Source organism: Rissa tridactyla, chromosome Z (genome assembly GCF_028500815.1).
Source record: "Rissa tridactyla isolate bRisTri1 chromosome Z, bRisTri1.patW.cur.20221130, whole genome shotgun sequence".
NCBI classification, from domain to species: domain Eukaryota; kingdom Metazoa; phylum Chordata; class Aves; order Charadriiformes; family Laridae; genus Rissa; species Rissa tridactyla.
In genome coordinates this window covers 2,589,480-2,605,177 of record NC_071497.1, presented here as the reverse complement: position 1 = coordinate 2,605,177, position 15,698 = coordinate 2,589,480, and the positions used below count along the sequence as shown (strand labels likewise).

The window sequence follows — 15,698 nt, the reverse complement described above, 5'->3', positions numbered from 1 at the left end:
CTCCCGACAGCCTTGTTCGCCGTTTCTGATTTTGCAACTTGAAGTGGTCGGCGGGGGGGGGGGGGGGGGAAGGCGCGGAGAGGAGAGGCGGCGAGAGCCGGAGAGAGCGGGAGCGGAGGGGGGAAGCGACCAGGCGGGGGTATTTTAAAGAAGGGGGGGGGGGGGGAGCGCAGGAAAGGGAAGGGAAGGAAAGGGAAAGGGAAGGGAGGAAGAGGAAAGGGGGGGAAGGAAAGGAGAAAAAAAAAAAGAGAGAGAGAGAGAGAGGGAGAAAATCCTCCGTCGCCCCCTCCCCCTCCCTAAAAAAAAAAAAAAAAAATTAGCGAGAGGAGGGGGGCTCGCGGCGAAAAATAAATAAAATAAAGAAAACGGCAGGAGCGGCTCCAGCCGGCAGCAGCGGCGGCAGCAGGGCAGCGGCGGCGGCGGCAGCCGAGGCGGAGGCAGGCGGCAGGCAGGCTCCCCCCGCTCCCCGCTCGCCCCCGGCGCCCGGCCGGCCGCCCCCCGCCCGCCCCCCGCCTCTCTCCCCGGCAGCCCGCAGCGAGACGCGCCGCTCCCCAGCACTTTTTTGGGCCCGAGATATGGCAATGGTAGTTAGCAGCTGGCGAGATCCGCAGGAAGACGTGGCCGGGGGCACCCCGAGCGGCCCCAACCCCACCGCCGCCCAGCCGGCCCGGGAGCAACCGCCCCAGCAGCAGCAAGGGGGCTCGGCCGCCCCGCACACCCCGCAGACCCCCAGCCAACCGGGACCCCCCTCCACGCCGGGCACGGCCGGGGACAAGGGAGCGGGCCAGCAGGGCTCGGGGCAGAGCCAGCAGCACATCGAGTGCGTGGTGTGCGGGGACAAGTCCAGCGGCAAGCACTACGGCCAGTTCACCTGCGAGGGCTGCAAAAGTTTCTTCAAGAGGAGCGTCCGCAGGAACTTAACTTACACATGCCGCGCCAACAGGAACTGTCCCATCGACCAGCACCACCGCAACCAGTGCCAGTACTGCCGCCTCAAGAAGTGCCTCAAAGTGGGCATGAGGCGGGAAGGTGAATATTTCTATCCCTACTTATTGCTATTTTAACCAGCGCTGCCTCTTCCCCCCGCGGCGGTGCGGGCGTGCGTGTGCCAGGGCTCTCCCCTCTGTCTCTGTCTCCCTGCCTTGTGCATACGCGCACACACCTATATGCATATACATATATATACACGCGCGCACACGCGCAGATATATGTGTATATATATATATATTTACGGCTCTCCGTGGCGATCTAGGTCTCTCTCCCTCTCTATTTCCATGCACACGTCAATCTCTCCCTCTGCCTGCACTCCATCTGGCAGCTTTGCGCCAGGTTTTGTTGTTATTGTGGATGGTGGTTGGTGGTGTTTTCTTTTGCTTTTCGGTTTGTGCCTCCTGCCCTCCCTCCCGCTCCTCCCCACCCCCTTCCCCGGCACCGCCGCGCTCGCCCCTTCCCCGCTCATTGTGCCCGGAATTTTACCATTATTACCGTTATTATTATTATTATTATTACTACTACTACTAGTACGATCGCTCGCTAAATATTTATCATTTAGCCGCTGTCTCCGCTCCCGCGCGCGTGTGAGTGTGTGTGTGTGCGTGTGCGTGTATTTGGATGTGGTTTTGTCTATTGTTGGCATGAGACCGGGGGGTGGGGGGAGATACATCTCTCTCCCGTACGAGATGTGCTTCCATTCAGCTTCCTTTTCCCCCCACCACCACCACCCCCCCCTTCCGCCCCATCATTTCTTTTTAAACCCGCAACACTTCTCGGTAGATCCATTTCCCAGCCTCATTCATTTTATTTCCCCCCACCCCGAAAGAAAGATGAAAGACGTGTAAGTAGGGAAGAAAAGAGGAAAGGGGGTGAAAAAGAGGAAAGGGCAGAAAAAGAAAAAAAAAGAGGGGGAAATGTACTACTCTATCTCCGCTTCCCTGTGCTTCCCGGTGCCCCGGAGTGTGCTTCTGTGCGAGATTTGGCCTTGTTTTCACTCCATGCGTTCAAAGGAAAGTTTGTGACTGAACCGGGTTTCTGTACTTCTGTCATTTCTTTTTTTTTTTTTTTAGCACGCTGCTCATTTTATTTCTTCATCAAACTCCACCCTCTCCTTAAAGCCTGCATACAAATCGCGATTTATAACCTATTTACCGGTCCTTCTCATTTTAGCAGAATCCGCAGCCTGCATCTGGCAGCGGGCTCCTCACCATTTCCAACTGCTCTGCTATTTATTTATTATTTTTTTCCTCCTCCTTTCCAAGAGTCGCTGTGGTTTTTCCTTGCGTTCAGGCTCATTCTCGCGTAGGAAGATTTCCTGCCCTCCTTTCTCCTCGAAATGTATTTTCTCGGTTTACAGTTAAAGTTTACCCTGTGACTGTCGTTAAAGATGTCTTAGAGTCACATCAGCGAAACAGTCAATTTTGCGGAGCGGGGATTACTACTGCCTTAATTGGTTTTAAAATTATATTTTATATGCCACAAGAAAAGGAATGAAGCTGCTCCAGATCTGAAAGAGCTCGCAAATATGACGACTTCATTGGTAGCTTCAGGGGCTGTTGGTAGGCGTCTGGGAGAGGGGAAGTGGGGGGGAGAGCCAAAAAAAAAAAAAAAAGAAAAAGAAGGAGAGAGGAAAAAAAAAACAAGCCCAAGTTAGAATTGTGCTCGCAGTTAATTGAAAAATAACTGCCAAGTTTACAAGCAGATTGAAGAGGGGAGAGGTGGGCTGGAGGGCAGGAGGAGAGAGGTCCGGGCCGGGAGGCGAGGAGGGCTGGTTGAGGGGGGGGGAGGAAAGAGAAAGTTGAGAAAATGTGTGTCACGCCGGCGAGAGGAGTGATGTGGGTGTGCGTGTGTGTGTGTGTGTGTGTGTGTGAGGGTGTGCGGGGAGCCAGCCCGAGTGGCCGCATCTTCCCCTGAAGTTACCTTTGTTTACATGGCGTGCGGCCGCTCAGGCTGGCACTGATGGAGCCAAACACACGCATTACACACACTCTTTAAAAAAAAAAAAAAAAAAAAAAAAAAAAAAACAACTTTGGTCAGCTTTCGGGACTCGAGGCATGCTTACGCTCTGTGTGGAGATGGTTAATGAATCCAGTGTTTTTGCAGTTGCAAGCTTGTGCATTCACTGTGCAACGCTGACTGCAGGCTTTTGCAGTGGCAACAGCGCACCAAAGATATTAATTACACCGTCCCCTTTTTTTTCCACGAATGTTTGGCTATTGTAAGTTCGGACCTTTTTGTTTTATTTCACCCCTTCCCTTGATAATATTTAATCTTTCTCTTCCTTTTAGCAGGGAGAACTTTGCTGGGCGGGGGATGGGGGGGGGTCCTCTATGGAAAGCTGGTTCTGTGTAATAAAGTTAGCAATGGGGAGCTGGGGGGCTGCGACCTGTTCCAGCTTGAAGGGCAACGACGCGGTATTTTTGAAGAAGACGGACGCATTTATTTTTATGAATTATTTTATTTTATTTTTTTTTAAAAGCGACACAGCAGTTCACTTGTAAATCTCAGTGCTACCAGGGCAATCGGCTGGGATCCACAACAGAGCTTGGCTATATTTTTAACAGCTGGCTGTGATTTTTAACCCCACTTTCTCACCACCCGGAGGATTTCTTTGATTTTTCTTTTTTTCTTTTTTTTTCTTTTTTTTTTTTTTTACGTGCGGGGCTGCCTTTTGTTGCGAGAGGGGCGGGGGGCCGGCGTGGGGGGGGGGAGTGGGGGGGTGGGATGGGGGGGTGCGGATTTGTCTTGTTTGCCTTGGCTTTTTTTTTTTTTTTTGCTTTCTTTTTAATCTGTGTTTATTTTGTGAAGCCTGTCTGCATTTGTGGGGGGGGTGGAGGGATGTTGGGGCTTGGCTGCCGCTGGGCTGGGGCTGCCTGAGCAGGGGTCGGGGCCGATGCTGCCGGGGCAGGGGAGGGGGGGGGTGGGGGCGATGCAGGTCGGCTGCAGCTGCCCGGCTCCGCATGCCTCTGTCTGTCCGTGTCTGTGCGTCTGCCGGGGGCGAAGCGGGGAGGATGGGGGGGTGAGGATGGGGGGGAGGAAGGTTGGGGGGGGGGTGGGGGGGGGGGAGAAGAGAAAGAAGCCCGGCATTGTCTCCGGCTGGCTGGCAGCGCCGCCGGGGCGATGCCTGCGATCCTCCTGGATGCACATTTCCTCTCCTTCTCTCCTTCTTTTTGTCAGCGGTTCAGCGAGGAAGGATGCCGCCCACCCAGCCCAACCCCGGCCAGTACGCCCTGACCAACGGCGACCCCCTGAACGGCCACTGCTATCTCTCGGGATACATCTCCCTGCTGCTGCGGGCCGAGCCCTACCCCACCTCCCGCTACGGCAGCCAGTGCATGCAACCCAACAACATCATGGGCATCGAGAACATCTGCGAGCTGGCCGCCCGCCTGCTCTTCAGCGCCGTCGAGTGGGCCCGCAACATCCCCTTCTTCCCCGACCTGCAGATCACCGACCAGGTGGCCTTGCTGCGGCTCACCTGGAGCGAGCTCTTCGTCCTCAACGCCGCCCAGTGCTCCATGCCCCTCCATGTGGCCCCGCTGCTGGCCGCCGCCGGCCTCCACGCCTCCCCCATGTCGGCCGACCGCGTCGTCGCCTTCATGGACCACATCCGCATCTTCCAGGAGCAGGTGGAGAAGCTGAAGGCGCTGCACGTCGATTCGGCCGAGTACAGCTGCCTGAAAGCCATCGTCCTCTTCACCTCAGGTGAGGGGGGGGGGGGGGGGGCGAGGGGGGAGAGAGGGAGTAAAAGGGGAAAAGCGGGGGAAGGGGGAGCGCCGTGGGGAAAAAAAAAAAAAAAAAAAGGGAAAAAACAGCGGAAAAATGAAAAAAAAAATTAAAATTGAAATTTTTTTCTAAAGAAAAGAGGCGGAAGGCCGAGGTAGCGTGTACGGCCCGGGACAGGGATCACCCTCCCCCTCAGGCTCCACCGATGCCCAGATAAGCACCGATGTCCAAATGAGCACTGATGCTCAGACAGGCCCCTTCCCCGCCCCCGCCAAAAAAAAAAAAAAATACTAAAAAAAAACCTAAACACATAATATATATAAAATATCAAATTAAGTGGAGGCGGTGGAAACATGCATGTTAACAATTTTTCCCTGTGATAGATGGTTCGAATTAACTAGCGGGAAAGTGCATTAGCGTCGCCTTTGAAGTGCTCTGGTCGTAGCCTATAAGAATATAATACGTCTTCTATTATTGTAACCTGCGAGGGAGAAATTTATAAACATCAAAGGAGAACGATGTGGAGGAAATATAGGAAATAGAAACAAGGCGAGATAAGAGGCCTGGCGGTGTCATTTTTTAATTATTATTCTAATTATCGCCACGATGGGGCTAATTGCCACTTTTTCTGCTTGTTTGTTTTTCTTCCCCCCCCCCTCCTTATCCCTCCCCCCTCCCCCACACTCTCCCTTATCCCCTTGCTCCTCTCTTGTCCCGGTTTCTCCCCCCTTTTCCAAACCGGTCTTCCCGGTTAGCGGTAACTAAATAGCTCCGATAAATCTGGCTTAAAACTAGGCCGAGGCAAAATTAAAAGCATTCCCGAACAAAGATGGCAAATCGTTCAAAGGCCTTGTTTAACAGTAAGCAGTTTATAATCCATCAATATATGTTGCCTTTCATGCATGAAAAATAGTATTTACATTGTATTAAAATGACTCCTAAATTTGCACAATATTGTAATGTAGCAAATGTAGTATTAATATCGATTTGAACATCAGATAATTTATTTAGACAGGAGTATCTAATTTGTATGCAGGGTGGTCGGAGACGTGTACTGTGACTGCCCCCTTTTACTTCCAGTGCAAATGCAGTCTCGCAGCCTTGGAGGGGAATATTTCTTTGCAGAGGATAAAGTGCAGATCTTAAAACAAATGGAAGATTTACTGAATAGCCGGCTCGACATTTTAATGTATTTTATCTTAATAAGTCTTCTTGATGGAAACATGTTTTTCAAAAGTGACAAAGAGACCTGCCGGCATTTATCAGGCTGATTTAACTCCCCAGCCTGCCCGCAGACTCGCAGACTTTCCCTTCCCATTCCTTTCAGGACGCTCCTCAATACACACGGACGGCCGGGGACAACCCTTTTGGATTTTTTAGTAGGAGTATTATTATTATTATTGCTATCAGTACTATCTTTTTTCGCTCAGACCCAACTTTGAGAGATTCTTCCCAAGCAGAGGTGGGGGGTGCTGGCCTGTGCCTCGGCCCTTCCGCCCACCAAAGGCCCCGGGAAGGCAATTGCCACAAATGGGAACAAATTTAGGGGGTATTTTATTTTACTTTACTTTATTTTATTTTATTTTATTTTCTCTCTCTTTCCTTCGTTACCCTCCCCCTCTCCCCCCTCACCTCCCCCCTTTACCTTCCCCAAAAGATCGACCTTGGCTATAAACGCGGTCAGTGGCTTGAGAGGAGCCCTCTCTTCACGTACATTAGGGACAAATGCCGTAATTAAACGTTTGCGAGGGGAGAAGCCCCTTCCCACAACGGAGCGGAGCGTGAATGGGGCTGAGGAAGGGGAACAATAATATTATTTTGGAGCAGGATCGCACGGGGCACCTCAGAAAATGGAAATACAGCTGTCAGGAGTAATCTACCCCTTACCCCCATCCACACATTTCCACTTTTCACTAAACTTGTTTTGATTGCTTAGCCAGAGGGGAATTCATGGGAAGCCTTTCTCAAAGTCATCCAACTTTTAAACAAACTTTGACTGATGGAAAAGACATTTTTAGGCATATTGTCCTAAGTCCTTCGCTAAGGACTAAGTATTTAAAGCTGGCATGGGTTTCTCCTGTTGTGGTTTTTACTTTCGGGCTCCGGATAGCATGTATTTAATCCGTAAAATTCTGGACACCGTCCAACGACTGGGTCGTGACCCAAAACCTGCTTCTTTCTTGCCTGCTTTTTTCTTTTCCTTTTTTTTTCCTCCTCTCCCTTCCCCCCCCCCCCAAACTTTAGAGTTATTAATTCCTACACCTACCTTTTCCTCGTCATAAACAAACGTTTCCAGGAAGGGACCGAGCCAGATAACATAAATCCAATAAATCTATTTGCAGAGCAATAAGAACTTTGATTTCTAGTTAGATGCCAGCTGATTACATCTATATTTTCTGAACACTAAACTCTTCTGAACGCGTAACATGAAATACATTCCCGCCACTACAAAGGGGGAAGGCTGGAGTGTGCTGAACAGTAATGGTTATTTATTTACATAATTTCTTTTCCATAGACTGCAGGAAGAAATATAGAGCTTTCCCTTATTGACACACTGCCATATAAAAAAACAGTGAGGCACACACAGGATTTTCACATTAGCCCACTTTCTGAGATAGAATAATAATTCACCTCTGGTAAACACGGATTGCATTATTTCTCCCATGGATTGCACCTCTCCGGACTCCGTAATCTAATCGAGCTGTGCATCCCTTAATTATTATTAGTTTTAATCCCGTTCTGAGGGGAGAGTTAAGCCTTCCCACCGCCACCTTTAACGATGCGGAATAAAATCCCGGGTAAAGGCATATGCCAGACCATTTAAAATAATTAAAGCTCAATAGATATTACCGGCACGAGAAAATCCCGAGTGTTTGGAGGTCTGAGGAAAAACCCAAGGCGTTATTTTTCCCAAACCCCCCGCTCCCTCCCCAGGCTGCCGCAGCTTCCCCGTCCACATTGTCCAGTGACCTGCAGTTATAGGTGCACTTATCGTAAATATCTGATAAATATTTTACTAACCTTAAGGGTATGACATATGGGGCATAAAGAAAAAAGCCCTGCTAGGGTGTCAGTAAGACCCTTTCATATTGCATTGTTTGGAAGTTGAATAGGATCCTAATGCATAATGGGAAGATAATGCATGTAAAATAGCAAGATATATGTAAATATGGAGTGTGATTTGTGGCAATCAACATATGAACAGGCCTGTGTTTTTGATATATATTGCAAACAAGAACAGGCCCGAGCTTTTGATAGATATATATGTTGCAACCTGGTGCTTTAGATGTTGCAAAATATCCTTGCATTAGAGGTACAGTATGGATTAGCAGAGCAGCCTGGCTCAGATAATTGTATATCTGAGGGATGCCAAGTCCGCAGCTCAGGTCAAAGGTTCTCCTCCTCAGAAGTTCCTGAATTATGGCTTGTTTTATTTGTATTTTTGCTCGAGGCCATAGCATTGTAGATGAAGGTGTTCAGAAATCTTTGTAAAGCCAGTTCTTGATGCGGGAAGACTTAAAGTTCAAAAATGCAGTTGCGACACATTTTTACACACTTTTTTTTGTTATTTTATTTTTTTGGGGGGGGGGGCTTTGAATAATTTGTTGTGTCCTTCCAGGGTCATAATTCTACATTCACAATTTTGTAATGTCCTTTTGGGGGCCATTAACATGCATTAATTCATATACGGATCTATATATTAGCAAAGTCTGGCTTTGATCTGTGTTAAACCGCACTGCCAGCTGACTGCCTCCCTCTGATCCTGATGTGTTTTGTTGTTGGGTTTGGTTGTGGGTTTTTTGGTCTTTTTTTTTTTTTTTTTTAATATTTATTATTAATCTCCGAAACAATGTGAATGGTTGAAACCATCCGGGGCATACCCACCACTTTTCCACCACTGTAGTTTCCTGCGCAAGTCTTTCCCCGAGCAGCCCGTGGACAATTATCCCCTTTTTGGGGGCTGTGTCGCACGTAAATGTGCGTGTGTAAAGGCGCATATGCATCTATACCTCTCCTCGCGTATGTGTGCACGCACGTACACACAGAATAATGCACCTCGGTACCAGCGCAGGGGTGTGAAGGGTTTTCTCCTCCCGGATTAATACGATTTTGCCCAGGTCGTACCGTTCTGCAAGGTGCCGGGGGGGTTGTTTCTGCCCGTATATATACGCGCCATAGGGACCTATAGGATCCTATAGATTCTCAGGCCGCATTTCGGGCAGGCTTCTCCCCCCACCCCCGCCGCAGCCGCCCCCAGCTTTGTGTCTGCGAGCTGCAGCCGCCGGCTCCGGCGACGAGACCGCACCGACCCCGCCGTTTTCCGCCGGATTTACCTCAAAAAAAAAAAAAAAAAAAAAAAAAAAAAAAAAAAAGCGGGTCCGTTTTGCGGTGGCTGTCGGCGGGGTAGGGGCAGGGGGAGGGGGGGACGACCCCCCCTCTCCTCTCGGCATCCCCCGGCCGGCTCCCCGCCAGCCGCTGCGGGTCCCATCCCTGCCTGCCTCTGATGCGCAGCCATGTCAACAAACTCCCTCTGCCTCCCCCTGCGTGTGCGCGCCTCCGCTTCTTATCTTTATTATAGTTATTAGTATTATTGTTATTATTTTCCCCAATATCGCCCTTTTTTCCCTCCCCCTCGTGCTGTTTGACGGAGCCTGGTCCCTCTGAAGGGCTGCCCGGAGTGTCCCGGGGGGGTGGATGAGGGGGTTGGGTGGGGGGTGGGGTGTGTGATGGGGGCGCGGGGGGAGTCTGGGGGGTGCGGACACCCCACCGCATCCCCCGCGGAAATACCCGCGGGCAGGTCGCGTTGTTTATTCGGCGGCGGTGCGGGATGGGGTGGGATGGGGGGGGGGGGTTGGGGATGGGATGGGGGGGGGAGGGGTGCGCCTTTAGGGGCGCCCCCCCATCCCGGCGGCGCTTTCCCCTTGCGCTTCCCCGCCACTAACCATCTCCCCCCCTCCCTCCCCTCCTTCCTCCTTCCACCTCCTCCTCTTCCTCTCCCCCCCCCCCCCCCCCCCCCGCGCCGCCGCCGTTCCGCGGCTGCCTCCGCGGGCGCGGATGCGGCGGGGCAGACGCCTGCGGCCTGTCGGATGCTGCGCACATCGAGAGCCTTCAGGAGAAGTCCCAGTGCGCGCTGGAGGAGTATGTGCGGAGCCAGTACCCCAACCAGCCCAGCCGCTTCGGCAAGCTGCTGCTGCGGCTGCCCTCCCTGCGCACCGTCTCCTCCTCCGTCATCGAGCAGCTTTTCTTCGTCCGCTTGGTAGGTAAAACCCCCATCGAAACCCTCATCAGGGATATGCTACTGTCGGGGAGCAGCTTCAACTGGCCTTACATGTCCATCCAGTGCTCCTAGAGCCCGGCCCGCACCCCCGGCAGAGAGGCGGCGGAGCGGCGGAGGCGGGAGCGCTCGCACCGAGGGGCAGTTCGGGGTGCGGGGGGGGCCCGGGAGGCGGACACCGAACAAAAGAAAGGGCCGAGGAAAGGCGCAGAGGTGTGGCCGTGGTGGGGGGAGAAGGACGGACCCGGCGTGGGTCCGCGGAGGTTCGGGATGTTGCGCTTTTTTGGTTGGTTTTGATTTTTTTTTTTTAATTTTTTTTTTTTTCGGAGAGGAGGAAAAAAGAAATAAATAATAATAATAAAAGAGACAAAAAAAGCAAAAAAAAATTTAAAAAAATAATAAAAAAAACAAACAAAAAAAATATGAGTATTGAGGGGATATTAATCAAACCTGAAGGGGATACTGGATCTTCCAGGATTTATTGTGGACTGTTGTTGATATATGCTGTACAGTAACAAACAAAACAAAACGCGTTGAAACTGAACTGAACCTTGTGTAGAATGAAAAAAAAAAAAGAAGAAAAAAAACAAAAAACAACCAACAAACGAGCAAACAGACAAACAAACAAAAATTCCACGCGCAAACACTTACCACGAGCATTGTTACTCATTTTGTAAAATATTAGTCTTTATTTTCATTTTTTGTAAAACTTAAAACATCGTATGCGCATAAAGGAAAAAGAAAAAAAAAAGAAACGAGAATTAGGGGAAAATAACATTTTCCAAATAATTATAAAAAAAATTGTCCTGTGTCTATGTATCTATATCTGTTTTGTATTTTTTTCTGGTTCCAAACCAGGTTTCCTGTGATTCTATACTAATAATTTTTGATATAACCCTTTGCTTCTTATAATGAGTGCGATATATGTTGTCGAAGCTGTTCTTCAAGAATTAAAATTGAAGTGAGAATTTAAACAAAAATAAAAGGATTTAGCAAAAAAAAAAATCAACTTATCACCCCACAACCCATGAGTCTTGTTGCTTGAAACATGCCAACAGTTCACCAAAAAAAAAAAAAAACCAACAAAAAACAAACAACCAAACAACAACAGAATCTCCCTGGATTTTTAACTCCTGTACTGGTGTCAAAAGGGAGAACTTGAAAAAATGCTTGTGAGGGGTAACAAAGTTGTGTAAACCACGTGATGTTCCAAAACTGACTTGACGGTGGAAGTTTAGGGCTGAGCTGTCAAGGCCTAGGAGGAGTGAGCGGGAGGCGCGGCGCCATGGTGATGATGATGATGATGATGCCGTAGGTGACCTTGCTTGGCTGGGGCTGCAGGGCAGACTCTCCATCGAGGCCGACGGGCCCCAGCATGCCGGCCTACCCTTGTGTGGTTATTTTTTTGGAAGCACTTTTCCCCATCAGCTGGAGTTTCTGCCAAGTTCACACCTTGCTGCTTTGCTCTTAGACGCCATTGGCATGGATTGAAGTCGCCGTATGCCACCATTGCCGCCCATGCAGCGGGAGGCATACTGTCGCCCTGACTCCTGCTTGCCGCTGGCATGGTGGCTTTCTGCTTTTGTGGGTTTGGGGTGGGGGGGTTGGTTTTTTGGGTTTGGTTTTTTTTTTTTTGGCTTCTTCTCTCTTCTTTTCCACCCCAAAGGACTCGCAGACCCCGGCGTGTGCTCCGGCACGCACGCCTTATTCTTGCTCTCAGCCAAAACATCCCGCTCGCTGTTTCTCCTCACTCCAGTCACTGCGCGTGGAGGCTATTCCCAGCCCATTAATATAGAAATCCAACTGGATGCTTGCTTGTTGGGTGGCGAGCCAGCGCGTTCCGTGCATGTTTGTGTGCCACGGCCACGCACAAAGTGTGGGCCATGGCCCCCCACACCGTGGCCACCCACCGCAGGGGCCCGAGCTCTAGTGCCGAAAGCCCTGCTTCATTTTGGCTTGTCCTTTTTTGCAAAGAAAATTAAAAATCGTTGTTGTAATGGAGCTTCTTTGAAGGTAAAGGCTTCACAATGCTTCTAGCTGGTGGTGCAGATCTCTGTAACAGCTTTCAGTGCATTAATGTTTTATAGGATCTGAGACGAAGCTGTAAGAACACATACTACCAAGGGAGCTCTTTCTTAACGTATTAATAAAGCTGGATCTTTAAAAATAACATTCCCCCCCGCATGCAGACACCTCCTGTGCCCTCCAAACAAGCCTGGATGAGGCAGGCTTTTCAGTTTGTGGAGTCATGGGCAATGTTTTCCTTTTAATTTGCTGTCCTCCATACTCTCCTTCTCTCCCCTCTCTCCCTCGCTCTCTCCTTTTTTTTTTTTTTTTTTTTTTTTTTTTTTTTTTTTGCATTAACAAGATCCTTCAATCCAACCCGCTTGGGGTTTTTAATATTCTAGGCGCAGCAGATCCGAGGCGAGAGCAGCTCTATACAGTAGGCACTTATAGCTGGATAATCAACATTGTGGGCAGATCCTCTATGGGGGTAGAGCCCATTTCAGGATGGAGAAGCGGCCTGTATTCATAGGTGCTGTGTGTGTTGGGGGCTGGGGGGGGAACGGATGATTTCAGACCTGGGCACACAAGGAGGGGAATTAGACACCCTCCCTTTTCTCACTCACATGGACGCTGCATAGGCGACAGCTTTGTTCCTGGCCCTGGTGGCCTTCCCAGGGCAGAGGGGGTCCAGCAGCCCCTCTGGGCTGCCAGCGGGGAGTGAGCAGGGATGCTCAGCCCCCGGGAGGTGCTGGAAGCAGCTCTTCAGCATTGCTTTTTGGTGGGATGGGTGACTGGGGACCCGGCTGGATTAAGCAGTTAAAATCAGAAACAAACAGAACAACAACAACAACAACAACAACAAAGAACACCACAAAAAGCAACAACAACAACAAAAACATCACAAAACAAAAAAACCCAAAAAAATCCAACAAAACAGCAAAAAAAACCCAACATAAAAAAATAAACCAAACAAATGGGGATATCGGAAGAGAAAAGACAGGTCTCAGTTTCTTCCAATGAGATGTAAATATATTCATTACAGTGTTATCCCACTGATGAAAACAGATAAACTTTTTCGTAGGTCAGAAACGTATTTTTCAATTAATTTTCATATTTATGAATAATAATAACCCACCGATTGCCAAGAAACTTGCAGGTGTAGAGGAGGTGTACGAGATGCACTTATTTCCATGTATGTGCCTAGAAAGAAGTGTTTCAATCCCTTATTAAACTTTGCTTATAAGATGGTATCGTGTTCTGAAGTGTTAACTACCCCAGTCTGCGTTTTGTCGGTGGATGTTTTCTTTTGCCACTCTCCAGCCTCTTGGGCACTCATACGGCAGCTAAAAATATTGTACGATCGCACCACCGAGTGCTATTTGCTGGGGGGGAAAAAAAAAAAAAAAGGAAAAAAGAAAGAAAAAAAATAATAATATGTGAATGTGGAGAGGGGCCGGGGTCCCTCTGCAAGTTTCTGCTGACTTGTTAGTAATCTACAATATACTGCTTTTAAACCAACTCCAGCTACATTTCTCCTGCCTTGTTGTCGCCGGGGGCCCGGGCGCTGCCGCCGGGGCCTCCGCGACCCCCCGAGCTCCTCAGGGGGGGCTCGGCAGGGTAGCCTCCTCCATCCCTTCATCCCTCCGTCCCTCCCTGCCGCGCAGGGCTCCGCGGCCCCTCCGTGGTCACCAACCGCTGCGGCTTCAAGGGAAGGCGGGGCGGGGCGGGTTGGGGGTGGGAAGCGGGGGTGGTGGTGGGATTTGGGAAGGGGGAGCGACCCTCCCACCCCAGCCCCGCGCAGGGGACCCGCTCAGGGCACGGCAGATACAAAGGGCCCCCCCACCTCTTAGCTCCTCGCTAACTAGCTTGCCTCCTCCCACCGCCCAATTAGGCCTTTTCTATATATTCAATCGAATAAATATTTGGAAATGCAGCTAAGTGGCAGGTTGAACCCCAGCTGAGGCGGGGGGTGGTGGTGGTGGGGTTGCCGGCAGTGGCAGGGGCAGCGCCGGGGGTCGCGTCCCCCACCTCCTCCCCGCAGCTCCTCCGGCTGCCCGGCGAGGGGAAGGGGCTGCAGCTGCCCCTTTCCTGGGGCTTCTTGACACCTGCACTCCCCGGTTGGGACCTGGGGGGGACACACACAGCGTTTGGGGGGCTCTGCCTTCATCCACCCTCTTCACCTGCAGGGGAGTGGGCGAGGAGCCCACTCCTAGGTGTGGGGGAGGAATGGTAACCCCGACTTCCCGCGGACGCCTGGGAATTAGGTGGAATTGGGGGGCTGGGAGAGGGGTGTGGGGATGGGGCTCGATGGCGAGTGGCCTGTCCCACCGCCACCGCTAAAAGCGACGGGCCCAGATGCAAAAGGCTCCTTCCCCGGGGGGGTAGCGTGGAGGGTCCTGCGTGGGAAGCTCCGGCTCGGGGTCACCGGGCGGCAGCAGAAGTCACGCAAGAAAAAAGTCAATTCTGCGTTGCTTCACGTTGTTCGGCGCCCCACGCAAAGAGAGAAATGCATTTGATCCATCGGAAAGGGCTTAATAGACCCTCCGTGTCGGTTTGTTTTTTTTTTTTTTAATTATTATTATTTTTATTTTGTTTTATTTTAAGTTAACCTGTGGGTATGGCAGCCGGGCGTCCCCTTCCCAACAGGCGGCAGATGTGCCTCGCTGCCGAGGGATGCCCTGGCCGGGACGGTGGCCCTGGGTGGCCGGGACGGACCTTCCGACGGACGGACAGAGGGACGGGGGGGGAAAGGGGGGGTCAGGGCTTGCCGCAGCCGCCCCACCAGCGGTATCCGGGCGCGCAGCCATTCATAGGCAATGCCCGCGGACGCATGTGCACGGCTATTACAGGCACTGTCGACATGCTTCCTCCGGTTTCATGGGGCATTTTGACTATTCAAAGGGTTAGTTTTTAAGTCTTGAAATAGCGAGTTTGGGATTCCCCACCACCCACCCACCCTCCCTTTTTTTTTTTTTTTTTTTTTTTTTTAAGACCCGTATCTTTACCCTGTCGGCTCTCCACTTTACTGGGAGAAACAGGAATCCATCCCCCCGCCCTTCCACACTTTTCCTCCCGTTTCTTTCCATCTTGGGACTAATTTCATAAACGGCGTGACCTCCACGAATCGTGTCTATATATTTGTTTTAAAAGGCCCCCTTTCTAATTGGCTTCACAGTCACTGACTTTGACGTGAGGTTTTTTGTTGTTTTTTTTAGACACACTCCCCTTTTTGATCCTCAGTGGGTCAGAGCGGCTGAGTGTTCTGCAGTGATTCCGAATGACAAATAAATACACTTCAGAAGCCACAACTCTCGGCTGCCGTGGGCAGACCCCTGGTCCGTCTTGCCCGGGTACCTTGCAAACCGGCGCCGGTGGCGTGGGGGATCCCTTTTACGAGAAAGCGTTTTCGAGAGGAAAATAATAAAAAAAAGACAGAAGGAGGCATGGGAGAAGGGAAGGAAAAAAGGTTTAAAAAAAAAAAAAAAGAAAAAACCCAGAAGGATAAGAGAGGAGGTGAGCGAGAGGAGAGATCCGAGAGCACAAGTGGAAACTAATAAAACTCTTGTTAAAGTGCTTGCTCAGGATCCATGGCGTCACCAGGTCTTTTACTTAGGAAGCCAAAGAGTTTTATTCCTAAATGAGTTAAAGACCCATTTACCTCTGTCGTGTTCTATTCATCAAGCCACAAGTCGAGAGT

The 15,698-nt window shown here is 50.5% G+C and overlaps 1 protein-coding gene across 3 annotated transcripts; it reads left to right on the top strand.

Annotated features, from left to right (window-relative positions):
- The first annotated feature begins 575 nt into the window (after window positions 1–575).
- Window positions 576–11,486, top strand: NR2F1 (nuclear receptor subfamily 2 group F member 1). 3 transcript variants are annotated; one of them, XM_054186861.1, is made up of 4 exons: window positions 576–1,029; window positions 4,171–4,698; window positions 9,789–9,976; window positions 10,061–11,486. In XM_054186861.1, the coding sequence occupies exons 1-4, from the start codon at window positions 576–578 to the stop codon at window positions 10,067–10,069; spliced, it is 1,179 nt and encodes a 392-aa protein (XP_054042836.1). In that variant the 3' UTR covers window positions 10,070–11,486. The 3 variants fall into 3 exon arrangements, with proteins under 3 accessions (XP_054042836.1, XP_054042835.1, XP_054042837.1); XM_054186860.1 differs by having other exon boundaries at window positions 9,789–11,486; XM_054186862.1 differs by lacking the exon at window positions 576–1,029 and adding an exon at window positions 2,757–3,211 and having other exon boundaries at window positions 9,789–11,486.
- The last annotated feature ends 4,212 nt before the right edge of the window (window positions 11,487–15,698 follow it).